Source organism: Ictalurus punctatus, chromosome 6 (genome assembly GCF_001660625.3).
Source record: "Ictalurus punctatus breed USDA103 chromosome 6, Coco_2.0, whole genome shotgun sequence".
NCBI lineage: Eukaryota > Metazoa > Chordata > Actinopteri > Siluriformes > Ictaluridae > Ictalurus > Ictalurus punctatus.
Window position 1 is genome coordinate 17,963,536 of NC_030421.2, and position 15,446 is coordinate 17,978,981.

Below are 15,446 nucleotides of genomic sequence, written 5' to 3' on the forward strand. Positions count from 1 at the left end.
TTATAATTGTAACCTTGTAAACCTCTGTGTTTTTATGCATTTTTGAAAGTTGGTCAGAAATATGTTCATCAGACCAAATTTCAAGGAGGTATTTTACCTTGTTTGGTTCAAGTTAAACCGTGATTCACGTTGCGAGCCATTAGCAAAACAAACATGCTTTTTATGTAATGCATTGTTCCCATCATGCATTGCTATATAGGTTGGTCTGCTGGGTTGAATTGCTTTCTCACCACAAGCAAACCGCTCCAGAGTTCATTTGTAATCAGGCCGAGACCACCTCGTTAAGGTGATCTCAAACCGATTTGTTGGTGTGGATCCGAGCGTGATTGCCGTGATTACCTATATGTCAAATTAACCGAACCAAGGGAGAAAACGCACCAGGTTCCAATACAAATGCTCCAAACGAGCCAGGTGTGAAAATTCCCTGAGTGTTTTGTTTTTGGGATCTATTTCTGCTAACGGAGCAAAATAAACAGTACATTTGGCCACATTGTGTCTGCAACGTCAGTTACTCAATATTAATTTCTTGTTTAAAGAACTGTATAAAAGCTGTATCGCACTCGCAATCATCTGAACTGAAATGACCAGAGCACCAATAGTATGGTTGTTAATATTTAAAGATTTTTGTTCTAAAACTTTTTCTTAAAGCTGCAGTACTGAACCTTTGCCTCTCTATCGCCATCTCTGTTTGAAACATAAAATTGGAAGTTACTTGCGCAGTTATGTTTTTACGTGGGTTGTGCTTCTGCACTGCTTCTGTGAGCATGGTTTGAGGTATTCGTATGGGTTGTAAATTGGCTCCAATACTTGACAATGGAGGTGGCGGCGGATACGGTTTTCTTGGAGTAGAGGTGAATTGCTCTCTATAATAGCTAGCAAGTGCAATTTACCACACCAACCATAGCAAAAAACAAACAAAAATACAACATAGGAAACTCGATACCTAGCTGAATCAAGCGAACAAGTGTGCTAATGTTAGCTAGCTACCTATTAAGCCACTGAAATGCCACCTCTCAAAAGCCATGCCGATATTTCTTCTCGTTTTAGCACAGGCTCTGTCGCTTTCCTGTTTTGACTGCAGGCTCTCCACAGTTCAAGGTTTCTTGGTTTTGACAACAGGTGATTCCTGCAGCCATCTAGATGACAGGTTTAATTTCTAAACAACTGTTTTAAGAACAAGCTACAAACAGTCCACCATCCTCAGCCCTCACACGTAATATTGTAGACGGGTCTTCTTCTTTCTGTTTACAGACGTGACGTAACCACACAAAGACAAATGATGTCAACTGACATTTCCAGCGTAATCTGACCCGACAGCTCAAATTATAAATCATTATTATAAGCTTACTATTGTAAAGTAAGGAGACAGATTTGAACACTGATTTTTTTTTTTATGTACTTGCTCAATAATTGTTTTTCATTCATTTTTAACCAAAAAAAAGTTCAGTACTGCAGCTTTAATATAATATGTTCAGATGCAAATAATATTGGCTACGTCAGTGTTCTAGGTGTGATCAGGTCTTTCATTTAAATCTCTGCTATATTGTTGTTCTATAGACTGTGGTTGAATGTTTGTTTTTCTTTCTTTTGCTCAGGATGGTTGTTAAATGTCGCTGATGGGGATGATTTAACCTTCTCCAACGGGACTAGACCATCATATGGTGATGGGACTTGATTTTCTTTCAGATTACAGAATGTTAATTGGAAAGTCTATGGTGCCATATGCTTTATTGATTGATTTGTAACATTCCATAATATTTGGGCATCCATACAGACAGAAATTTAAGGACAAACCTGAACAAATGAACGGAGAAGCCAAATGCGGCTGCTTCCAGACCAGCGTACGGCATGATCGTTCTCACCAAACAGTGCTCTGTCATGTATAAAAATGCTGAGCAGACTCACATGACCTCGATTTTGCATCAAAATGGTAAGAGGAAAAGATCTAAGTGACTTTGAAAGAGGGTTCATTATTGGGGCACGGATGGCAGGAGCTTCAGTCACGAAGATTGCTCAACTGGCTTGTGTATCGATAGGAACGGTGACTAAAGTGACCTCTGCTTTTAGGTCTATGGGAAAGACGTCAGTAAACAGAGCTGGAAATTGTGGGCGAAAGCGCAGATTCAGTGACCGTGATGCTCGTGCATTAGTGCAATATGTCGAGAAAAACAAAACAGCAACAGTTATTCAGGTGACTGAGAACATCAACGCAAAGCGTGATCAGACTGTGTCCACAAGAACGGTCCGTCGACAACTTCAAAGAGAGGGATACAGCAGGGTTCCGGTGTATAACCCCCTGATTACGAACATGAAAAAAACAGAGGTCTGCAGTGAATCAGAAAAAAAGTGATGAGTCATCCTTCATCATATTCTGTATTAGTTGGAGCGGGTGCATGTGTGGTGTACAGAGAGTGGTACAGGCCTGAATGCTTGACCACTACACTAAAGATAGCTCTGTTGTGGTTTGGGAGCATTTATTTATTTTGCTGGTATGGTTTGGCTCCCCTAAGAGGGAAGCATCATGACAAATGCATACAAAGTTCATTGTATTAATGAGACTGATCTCATTTATCCGTTCCGATGAAACTTTTCTTTCCTGATGGGAGGGGTCTCTTCAAGGATGACTCCGCTCCCATTCACAGGGCATGAGAGCTCACTGAATTGTTTTTTAAGGATGAAAATGATGCAACTCATATGGCCTTCACACTCAACAGATCTCAATTCAATTGAACACTTAGAGCAGTGGTCACCAACCCTATTCCTGGAGATCTACCTTCCTGCATTTTCATCTCCAACCAAAAACTTATACACCTCTTTTAATTGATCAAGAACTTCTTAAGGCAATTATTAGATGGTCAGGTGGACATGATTATAGTTGGAGCTAAAGTCTTCAGGAAGGTAGATCTCCAAGAAGCACTGGACTTAAAGGTTTTGGACCTGTGTTTTCCACCCCCATCATCAAAACACCAACTGATGGAATATCATTTGGAAGTGCTCCAGAGACTTGTTGAATCAATGCTAAGGTGCACTGATGCTGTTAAGCTCGTAGTGGACCCCAATACCATGCTAAGACACTATATTGTATTTTTCCCCCTTTTAATATATGAAGTAAAGCTACTATGAACTACTATAGAATTATGGTAGTCGTTTTATTATCCATGATGATTGAATGACACCCAGGCAGCAAAACTAAGAGGACATCATCAACCTCAGTTCCTTCAACGTTTCCTAAATGTGATTAACTCTGAATGTCTTAAATCATCACATCCCACTGCAAAACTCCAGAACTAGATGAAACCAATCACTGCAGATGAGAGACTCTCTAGAGACCAGCTACACAAGTACATAACATTGACACCAAGACGTACAGGATCACACAAGGACACTATTTGTTTTTACAGCATCAAACATGTCGGTGTAGCTACTTGAAAACAGGTTAGTAATATATTTTTATGCTTTAATAAGCATGTAATTCTGTAAGATTTCGAACATTATAGATTTAGATCAAGATGAAACATGATTGTGGTGATTATAAACATTTCTTGTGTACATTATGCTTTAATTTTCATTTATTTATAGAAACGTGTGTGTATACAGGAAGGTAAATGTATTTAGCTGTTATTCTTAAATACTATCGCTTCCAAGCTCAGTTTTTTTCTTGTACATCCCTTTGGGATTTTTAATGTGATTTTTAAATTATTTAATATGTTTGTTGTAATTATGTTATGAAAAATAAAGTGTTATTCTTGCCCACAAAAAAAGACAGTACTCTAGTTATTTTAGTGTGAGAGCTAGGAAACTGTAATTTTGTGGACTGACATGCATGTTATTGAAACCTGGGTAAGTGGAGTCATGAGTTGGACAGCATTGTTGTTTTTTTATATTAGGTTTTTTTTTTTAAATGCCACAGGGTGAGGCTCATTACTTTAAAGAGGAAAATGATGATTTTTTTAAAAAACTTGGCAGACTTCATGATTATAGATGCAGCTGTTAGAAATTACAAGTTTACAGTTTGCAGATGAGATTATCCAGTGACACATGGGTGAGACTTGGGTGAAACTTTATAGTTTTCATTATTCTGGAAACTAATAAAGATCCTGCACCTGTTGATCAAAGCAACTGTGGCAGATTATAATAGGCCAAAATTACACTTGGGTCCCATGAGGCGAGATCATTCAGTGTTTTACAGATCCTTCATTCGATTTTGTGCTCTGTGTGATTCTTTACTGTGATCCAGTGTATTGTAGGGTGATCTGATCAAGCATTCTGGTTCTAGTACGGACACTTTCTGCTGCACTCTGGACTAACTGGCGCTTGTTTATGCATCCAGGCTACACAATGTTACAAGACATTTTACTACCTACAACATAAACTAGTTTTTCTGCTTCATGTAATGACATTGTATAATTTCTTAGCAATGTTTCAGAGATTAAAAAATGTAACCTATTAATATTGTCTGCATATGCTCAAAGGAGACACTGTGGTCAATAATCACACCAGGGCATTCACTGCTACACATAACATAACTGAAAGGTCATCCATTGTGTCTCTATGTAACTAGAAAGCTTACTTATTACTAACTAGAAAGTACTGTCACATCTAAGAAGGAGGAAGTTGTGTCTGTCATCTGTTTTTTTGTTGAAACATCCATCTGGATGTCATCAGCACCGCACTGGAAGCTACTGGAACCTGGAATGTTCATGAATAATTTTACCCAGACATCACATGGCTATTAAAATTCTATACACTCCTGTTAAAATAGCTAGTTTCTGTGATGTAAAAAAAGGATCCAAGATAAATTGTCAGATCTTTTTCCGCCTTTCCATTTGATACAGCAACCAACGAAATTCATGTAAAAACAGGTAGACAAATTTTAAAAGTAAAAAAAAAAAAAGTACAATAACCTGCTTGCACAATTGCAGATTTTTTTTTTTTATAAAGGGACTCTGCCTGAGCAAATTGAGTCATGGACTTTCATGTTCCTTGTTCAATGGAGGGAATTACTGGAAAGGTTTTTGAGCACTGAAATCAGAGTTCATAGAGTTGTGTTTTGCAGCATCCATTGTAAGAAGCAGTGGATCAGTTGTACGCACTATTAAAACAGGAAGTAAAAGCATTGCTTTTGTGTTATGCTTCCTGCCTTGGTAGTACCAATGGATTTCCATTACAGTGGGGTCTGTCACAGACCTATAAGTGAAGCATTGATGGTGTGGAAGAGCAGGACAATACTTCAGCTGCAAGAACAGAGACAGTGGAACATGTGCTCCTGCACTATAGAGCATATGGAAAAAAATGAAAGATCTGAACTTAAGGAAAAGCTACTCAATAGAGTTCTGCAGAGATGACGTGTTTACATTTAGAGCATTTTACAGACACCCTTATCCAGCACGACTTATATTTATACATCTGAGCAGTTGAAAATTAAGGCCTTGCTCAAGGGTAAGGCAGAGGCAGTTTGGCAGGGCTGGGATTTGATCTTACAACCTTCTGATTAGTAGCCCAATGTCTTAACAACTGAGCTACCCAATTTTTGTAGGCCAACCTGCACGTTAGCATCACCCTGGTTCCCTCCACAAAAATCTTTTCTTTTTTTCCACTGGCTTTTGGATTATTGCAAAAAAAAAAAAAAGCTCTGTGACCAACAAAAGTTTATGATTCTTACACGTTTTGTTCATCAATGTAATATTCACAAATGAACACAACTTTTATGAATTTTGAAGCCTAAATGTAATTGCCAGAAGTAAAAAGCTAAAGTTAGGCTATAAACGAACTACACCACAGTCACATGACTTCATCACCACCACTAAGCTTCCAACAACACTTTCAATCCTTATTTAAAAAACAATAGAATTGGAAAATACTATAAATTGATACATTTACAAGTTGGACAGTTTGAGTTGGAATAGTTCGCAAGAGCACGAGTATAACAAAACGAGGCTGTAGTAGATGAGTTTTCCTGTTCGGCATGATGATGTTTAATGTCCCTGACAACCTCTGTAATCCCATTTATCCACTTGTTACCAACTGCCTTTTTCAAGACACATAAAACTTAACAAAATAACGAGTGGGGTTTTACTGATGTATTTTATGTTGTAGAATAAAACATGACAATATCTTGAGCTTGTGTTAACCCCAGACCTTATTTCAAGCATTTCATAAACTAATAGCAATAGATAAAACACTATAGTAAAACTATAGTTTCTATCATCGATGACACTATAAAATTGTTAATTTTGCTTGGGAAATTTTATTTGCATAAAGCGAAGCTAACAGCCATCAAACCCTGTTTCAGAATTTATTTATTTTTTTTTGTATAGATTTAAAAATGTTTTATGACTCAGTGAACAAGGTGATGGAGCATGAAGTCTAGGAATACATCTCTTTTGAATAGAGTACTTTGTTCAATATGACATATCAGTGTTATAATTTATCCTGAATTTGGAGTTGTGTGATGTATCCCCCTGTTGTTATTATGCACAAGATATGTTTGTATGTTTCTTTGATCAAATTCAATAAAAAAAACAACAACACTGACTTCGAGACAATGGAACTGGAAGTGGTGAAAGTCATTTCTGGGTGTTAGGACTCATGCCTGCAGCATTATATGGTTGTAATCAACATTACAGTGCAAAGTCTTTTAAAAAGTGGTCCAGTACAAGGGAAAGTATACAGGGTTTTCCTTACCAGAGAAAGGCTTAGGCACAGCACCTCAGAGTTTTTGTGACGCACCTTAAGCCAAATGAATGTAAAAAGGCATTTATTTTCATTAATCTCAAACGTTACTTGGTTACATGAATAGACTTTTGACCATAAGTACAAAAATTGTTGGCAGATTTCTTTCACAAATACGATAAGGGTAAATAAATAAATAAATAAATAAATAATAATAAAAACCAATATGAAAAACAAAATAACTTAAAATTTCTTTCAAACAATTTCAAACCACAACCACCCCTGGAACCCATTCAGCACCTAAGCCCTCTGAAAACCTAGGGAAAACCCTGCTATATACTACATTATTAAATTATCTAACATTAACAGGCTTGTATAACAGGATTTAAGTTTGAAATATGCACTTTTTTTTTAGACCTGTTGGTGCTTCACATTCTAATCCAGTTGGTGGCGGTAATGCACCAAAGCTGGTTTGCCATCCGCAAAAAAAACTTAAAAGAAGTAGAAGAAGAGGAATCGCGCATGCGCAAATATATTTCAACGGGAAAGTGGCATGAATATGATGGAGTGATTGAAGGCAGAGACAGTATGTCGGTAAGCAGTTCATCTGGTTGTGAAATCATGTTTTATCTTCATATTAAAAGCTATATTTTGCCTTTTATATTTTGATCATATGATTTAGTGTGAGGTTTCCGGAGCGATATAAACTTGCTTGTTCCTGGCAGGGCCGAAACCACCACAGACATTGAGGGGGGACACGTCACCCAGTAACCAACTGCGGGCAAGCTAGCCCCACTTTCAAAAACACAGTCAAGCTAGCCCCCACTTCCAAAAACACGGTCAGGCTGCAGTATCACGCACGGTGATTTGTGGTGCGCATATATAGTAGTCATTGCGGTAATAGCGTGTGCGAACAGATTTAAAAATGAAACCAATCATTCAGTGAAGGTGTTTACAGTGAAAGAGTTTACATTGATTCAATTAATAAAAATATAACTCTCAAATCAATATAAAAAACATAAAACCAAATGAATGCATATAAAAAACCCTAAAAATAAATGAAACCTGCAAACTAAAATAATGCGCTCTGTGTTATTTTGTAACCTCAGGTATTTATTAAAAATAAACCCTCTGTTTTCACACACTGATTTCAATTCAGAAAAAAAGAGTATGCCGCCTCAGAGTGTGACTCACCCAAGGCATTTCGATGTTTCGTTTCAAAATTGAAGTCCTCTGAAATGTTTTGTGTGCAGTGTTTTTCTGTTATTTCACTCTGAGGTGGTATACACGCATTCTGACGTGAAAGCAGAGAGTTTATTTTTAATAAATATCTGAAGTTACAAAAAGAGACTAAATGACCGAATCAGTGGTTTTATTTTGAAATCTGTTCCAAAACTGTTATCGCAATGAATAGTATATATGCGCACCGAAAAATCACCGTGCGGGTAACTAGCTTGACCGGGTTTTGGGAAGTGGAGGCTGGCTGGACCGCAGTAATAATCAGATATGGCCAAATTGTACCACGCAATATTTGATATTTTTGATGCTGCTCTGCTGCACTCAATTATGCACCGCTACGTATGATTTTAGGATGACAATTTTTTTAATGGCCAATCAAATCAAAGAGGGCGGGGCTTCACTGTTTACAGAAGTAACATCAACTTGATGTTACTCAGATCAATAATCAATACTTATTTGTAATTGTTTTTGTTCCAGATGCATGCTACTGTCCTTAAAAAAGGAGAGAGACCCTTGATCTCAAGGTGCACAAGGTGCTGTAAATTGTATCACTGCCCTTTTTGTGAAACGTATGTCAACAAATCAGCATCACTATTGAGCTTTAAAAACCATGTGGAGAACCATTTCAGGTTGGCAGTGCAGCATGATGGTGAGTGAGTAGGATACAGCCAGGTGTATGGGGTGCCGTTTGTAAAATAAAATGTCTAACAAAAACTGCTCAATTGTTGTCAGATTTAACTACAAAAACAGATCAATTTAGCTAAATTTACACACACACACACACGCATTATGGCATTTATTTCTTTTTTTACAATATTTTTATGACTTAAAAAATAAACATCAAAGCTAAATCTAAACGTTACAATTTAAATATGAATCTTGAATATAAATTTAACTGGAAAGTGTAAATGCAGTCGTGGAAAAAATAAGTACACCCCATGGAAATTTTTGTAATTTTTTTTTATATATATTTGAACAAGCAAACATTTGATCATCTTTGACACAGTGCTTATTAATGAAGTTGATATACTTGAACAAAGCCATACGGAAAATGAGCTTTTTCAGTCATTTATTCAACAGAAATATCAATAGATTGGTTTCTTCTGTAGAAAAGTAAGTACACCCTTGGCCTCAGAAGCTAGTATTGTCTGCTTTAGCAGGAATAATTTCTTGTAGATGTTTTGAATAATTGTCCACCTGTCTCTGACATCGGCTTGATGGAATTATTGACCACTCTTCCATGCAATATTCTTTCAGTTGCAAGATGTTTGTGGGTTTTCTTGCATGTACTGCCCGTTCCAAATCCCCCCCACAACGTTCAGATGGGATTCAAATCCAGGCTTTTTCCTGGCACGTCTCCCATGCCGGTCAAATTTGCTCAGTCTCTTTCTGACTGTAGAAGCATGCACTTTGACACCAAGAGTTTTAAGTCGTACTAGCAGATCCTGTGATGTAATTTTGGGGTTCTTGGAGAGTTCTTTGCATCAGATGGTCTGTTCATGGGCTGAATTTGCTGGGATGGCCAATCATGGACAAATTGGCAGTTGAATGTACAGAAATGTAACCACTTGTTGATGATTTTTTCTTGCACTGGAATGATGTATGTCAAATAATTTGGAGATCTTTTAAAAATGTTTGCCAGACTCGTAGGAATCCACAACCTTTTCTCTGAAGGCTTTACAGAACTCTTGAGATCTTGGCATGATGACACCACGCTGCTCAATAACAAAGGGAACACCAGGCACTAAATATGAGAGGGATATAAATAAGATGTTCCACTTCCACTCCCTCAGCAGGTTCTAATCACTGGCACTCAATCTCGAACACCTGGTTCTAATTTTTTGGCTTTGAAGTAGAGATGCACCGATTACAATTTTCTTGGCTGATTTCGATTTCTGATTTTTTTTTTTGTAAGTGTGACCTGCAAATACCGATTTGTAAAGATTCAGATTTTCTTTCTAAGAACTATAATTTACGGCATATACAAACAAAAATCTACTTTTCTTCAATGCAAAATGTTATTTTCATAATCAAAGAAATGATTAAACATTACAATTTTCCCCTGTTACAGGATCTTCTGTCTCTTAAGCAACTCTCAAAATAAAGTGCTCTGTGAGTAGAAAGAGGTGGAAATAACAGTTAACTAAAAATTAGTTGCTTTATATAACAAAACAGATGTCATTTTTCACTATGTTTATAAATTGACATTTTTTTTCTTTTTTACTCATTTCACAAAAGTCCAAAGATTACAAGCCTATGAACAAAACTGAAGTGTACTCTGTCAAATAATAATAGGTGCAGTGGGTAATAATTAAATAACAAGGCACCCTTTCTTCGTCGCCAAAATGTGTATCAGCAAAATGATATTATTTAAGCATTAATGGCAAGTTTTTCTTCACAAACAGAAGCATCTCTGCCTTATCACCTGATAATCGTTTTCTCCTTTCATCTATCACATGTCCAGCCAAGTTAAACAAGCGCTCACTTTCAACGCTTGTACATGGAGCAGAGAGGTAAGCTCAGGCAAGTGGAGCAAATGCAGGGAAACGATCTTTGTTGATCCTCCAGTAGGCCAATGCGTTTTCGCTTCAGCTGCAAGGCAACTCGGAGACTTAGCTCTTTACCTGCACAGATGAGGGGCTGACCAGCAGCTGCTCCACCCCAGCATTTCATTATGTACTGAAAGTAATCGACTACGTGGCTTTTTGGCTGCAGGTGCTTCTTTGACAGGACCAGGTACTGCAGATGCTTCTGCAACGGGTTCATCAACCTCATGTCTGGTCTCCCCCTCCAGCATAGCCAAAAGCACCTGTTTCATTTGGTCTTTAACTTGTGCTGAAAAGTAGAGATTCTTGTACTTTTCGCATAAACAGACAAAGACAAGAAGGATTGTTCAAATGATTGTGTTTCAAATATAGCTAGGAAAACATAAAGCATAACTATCAACCTATAGTTATGTTCATCCAATTTGTTTCATACTCTAGGCTACACAAGTTTTTAACATCATGATGATGATGATGATTTTTTGGCAATAATTATATTGTTTTTGTTATTAGCAATGGTAAGTGGTAGTAGATGGTAGTAGCAGAAATGTTGCTAATAATAATCATCATCATGTTTACAGTATAAAATAATGGCTCCTTTTCAATATTGCTGAACCGCCTCCAGCAATGTGTTTTTTTTTCCAGTGCCCACTCCATGATCTGTGCCTGTTTAAGCTGTTTAAGTTCAGTGATTGCTGGAATGACGTCTGCGGCTGTTGCTGTTGAGGAACTAATACCCTTTTGAGAGTTTTCTCAAAAGGTGCGAGCAGGCTCATGACTTTCTTGATAAGCCCACCCTGTTGCATGTTGTGTGGCTGGCAACGCGTGGTCCAAAGCGTATGCCCCCAAAGCATGTCTCTGCTCCACCAGCGATTGCGATATATAGTATGTGCTGTTCCATCTGGTCAGAACATCTTACTGCAGTGTTTTACTGGGCTGACCCAACTGTGCTTCAATGTCATAAAGTCATGAATAGGTGAGGGCTAAGCGTATAAAATGTCCGACAATCTTCCTGGAAATTGCCAGGAACATCAGTGATGTTTTGCTGGGACAGCAGACCGTCATTCACAACCAGCAGTAATGTATGATTTCTGTGAATTTTGAAACATTTCTAGCATCAAGACATGCACACAGATCCACAAATAGGTGGACTCCACCCACTGGCTACTCAAGCCAATCGGATAACGACCATGTTGTGCTGACCAATTATAGCATATTCTCACTCCAACCAATCACATTTTATTTTACAATCATGGAGGGAAGAGAGTCAAACTGCACCGAACTCGCATATTATACAGTCCATACAGAATTTTGCAGTGTTTTGTGATTGTTGCGACCAAAAAAAGCTTTCATTTGCTGCAGCTTTTTTCAATATTTTTAAAAATTCCAGTTGCACGAAATAGTTTTGCAGGGTCTTTCGCAGTGATGTTTGTTGGTAAATGAAACCTTTTAGCTGTACTCATGTTCGACCCATGCGAATCGAAGAGGGCTTTGGCTGAATGCATGTTGTGATGCATGTAGTAATGTGTCTGCGGTCATTTTGAAAAATTTAAAAACGCTCCTGAGAATATTGTAGCGTCCCTTGATTTTGCATTAATTTCTGCAATCGTAAAATCACAAAATCCTGGAGGGACTGATTTATAAAGGCTCTCCTACATGGCTGATCAAGAGGAGTCATGACAGTTGAGTGGTTCTAACCAGCTAACAGCATCATTGTAACAACATCTAAAAGAAGACTGTTTTGGTAGTTAAAGCTGACAAAATTGGACCAGTTTTTGTTGCACATTTTATTTTACAAATGGTACCCCATACACGTGTTTTGAATGTATATTTGTATGTGTGTGTATATATAAATAATTTCATGAGTGTATACATTTTACTTTTTGTTTGCATTTCTTTCCTCCAGATTTTGTGATTGTCAAGTGCAATTTAGGCTGTAGAGACGACGCACATTTTCATTGCTGCTACTGTCCTGCCACGGTCATAAGGAAAGTGCAGTTAGTTACTCATCTTCAAAAATGCAAACTAAAGTTGGGTAGAACTGATCAGGAAGCTGATTCTCCACTCATCCATAACCCATCACCCACTGCTCAACGTTCTACCGTCTCCACACAGACATGCCCTCTTCCCTCGATAGCCAAGACACTGCAAACACCTCTGTTAACACTGACAAATTCTCAGTCTGTTACACAGATGCCTCCACTTTCATACCCCATGTCTATCCATTTACCTTCAGCTCCAGTATTTGCCCTTATATTCCAATCTCCACCACCCATATCTACCTTGACAGCTCCCTTACCTCAACTTTTACAGACTGAGACAAGCCACCCACATCCTCCTCTTTCTGTCCTTGCATCTCCACTTTCTGTGTCCACCAAAATATCTCCATCTCCAACTGTTACATCTACCCACATTCCACCAGAGCCACCAGTAGCACATCGTCCTCTGTCAAGGCCAATCAGAATTAAATGTAATCAGTGTCACATGGAATTGAATAAAAAGAATCTACGCGTTCACATTAGAAGAAAACACACCGATGTTAAGTAACTTATGGTATTTTTCTATCATCCTTTTAATTTCAAAGTGCTTGTATTTTTTAATTTTTTTCACAATTTAAGTTGTGTTTAAATACGTTATTTCATTGTACCTTTTACATCATTTTAATTATGTTAATTTTGTTTCACTGAGTTGCATGTAGACTTTTAGGGTTGTTTAATAAAAAATATATATTTGTGTGTAAAAAAAGAAATGCTTAAAACACAATTTTTTTCTAATTTTTGCTTCCAGTCAGGAGTTAAGTAAGGGGATTGTTTATTACTGGCTATACCACTAAATACATTAAAAATAACGTACATTTTCCCCAGGTCTACTAATGTATAGTAGACCATCCACTTTGGAACTGGCTAGATTCCAATTTCCCTTCAAGAGGTAAGGTCTCCAGGCTCTATAATTCCATCTTGTTACATCAGTACTCTAGTATTCCAGTTACTTGCTTTGGGGAAAGGGAATAAGGGGTTAAACCTGACTGGGATGTGTTATGGGCCAGGGCCAACTGATCCACTATAAAGTTATTAACAGGGCATGCATTACTCCAAGTTTATTGCATGAAATGAAGTTTACATCTAATCCTTATTGCCATCTTTGCAATAAATCTACAATAGGCTCTTGTATACACATGTTTTGGGAATGCCATATAGAGGTCTCATTCTGGACATTTGTATGCACTGTTCTTTTGGACATTTTACAGTTGGAGATACCCATGGATCCCCTGCTCTTCCTGCTACTGGATGACTCCACACCAGCTAAACACACATCAAAAAATGACTTTACTTGCAGCAGGCACAGCCACCAAAAATACTGTTTTAAAGCTTTAGGTGGAACCATCCACTTCTACACATTCCATTTGGCTAACATACTTCAGCGACATTGCTTTGTTGGAAGGTACCACCACTAAGCCCAATGGAGCAAAGGATAAGACTCTTTAAAGCTGGGCAGAAATCGCCAAGGTGTTGGACAAATAAAAACCTTGATCACACTTATTTCTTTAACCTACCCAATTACTTTTATTTCAATATGGGCAGTTTTTTTTGGCATTTGTCTGCACACAGTTCATTAGATTTGTATTCTTTATTTCTTTACATTTGAAAATAAAAAATATTGTTTGTTTTTTTTAAAAAGTTAATATTTTACAGACATTAAGTCTACTACCTCTTTACTAACCCAGCTGTACAGGTGCAGAGATATATGGTGCAAAAGTGACTGGGTGTAGAACTTCATTCAATTTCACTCTACAAAAATTGTTCAGGAATGGTTTGCGGAACATGACAAAAAGTTTAAGGTATTGATTTGGCCTCCTAAACACATTTTCTTTGTAATCCTGGAAACAAAACCAGTCCCTGCATCCTCCCAGGATAGATAATAATAGATAGATAATAGATATTCACAAATTCTGTATATAATTGTATATATAATTATACAGAATACACATGGAAATAAGCATACTCTTTACAATGGTGGCCTTCTCATTATACAGTGAATGTTGAATCTGAAAATTACAAGTGATAATTTGAGCATTTGAATTCCTGCATTTCGATTGCACCACTTGGGAGCCTCCTCTACAGGCTTTTTAATGTACTTTTTGTCCATAACCTCAGAGTAAACATCAATGTATCAGTAACATCTGTATATCATCAGAGTAAGTAAGGTGAATAATACATGAAGATATTTAGTTCTGTGTGCCCAAAAAGACAGAGTGGGGAAAGAAGTATTGAATGTGGCAACATTTTTTTTAGTTAATATATTTCCAATGAGGTTATCCACATGAAATTTTCACCAGACTTTGGTATTAACTCAAGAAATCCACACATATAAAGAAATCCAAACATTAAAGTCCATAAATAAAGTTATGTGTAATAAAGTGGAATGACACAGGAAAAAAAGTATTGAACACACTAACTGAAATTTAATACTTAGTGGAGAAGCCTTTGTTTGTAATGACAGCTTTAAGACGCTGCCTGTATGAAGAAATTAATGGGCCGCAGTATTCAGGTGTGATTTTGGCCCAATCTTCTAAACATACTGTCTTTAAATCTTGTTCAATTGGATTCGAGTCAGGTGATTGACTGGGCCATTCTAACACCTTTATTCTTTTTCTCTGAAACTAACTGAAAGTTTCCTTTGCTGTATTCTTTGGATCGTTGTCCTGCTGGAAAGTCCACCCACGTCTCATCTTCATCATCCTGGTGGATGACAGCAGATTCTTCTTAAGAATTTCCCGGTAAAGGGCTCCATTCATCGTTCCTTCAGTTATATGAAGTCTGTCAGTACCATGTGATGAAAAACAGCCCCACACCATGATGCTTCCACCTCCAAACTTCACTGTTGGTATAGTGTTTTAAGCCAATGTGCAGTGCCATTTCTTCTCCAAACATGGTGTATATTATACCAGACAAAAAGTTAAATTTTGCTCTCATCTGACCAGACTACACTCTC

The 15,446-nt window shown here is 37.4% G+C and overlaps 1 protein-coding gene across 1 annotated transcript; it reads left to right on the top strand.

Moving 5' to 3' along the window:
* The first annotated feature begins 7,098 nt into the window (after positions 1 to 7,098).
* On the top strand, positions 7,099 to 14,117 carry LOC108266961 (uncharacterized). The gene is made up of 3 exons (XM_017470799.3): positions 7,099 to 7,266; positions 8,389 to 8,560; positions 12,361 to 14,117. Exons 1-3 carry the CDS (start codon positions 7,129 to 7,131, stop codon positions 12,999 to 13,001), a joined length of 951 nt encoding a protein of 316 aa, XP_017326288.1. The 5' UTR covers positions 7,099 to 7,128; the 3' UTR covers positions 13,002 to 14,117.
* The last annotated feature ends 1,329 nt before the right edge of the window (positions 14,118 to 15,446 follow it).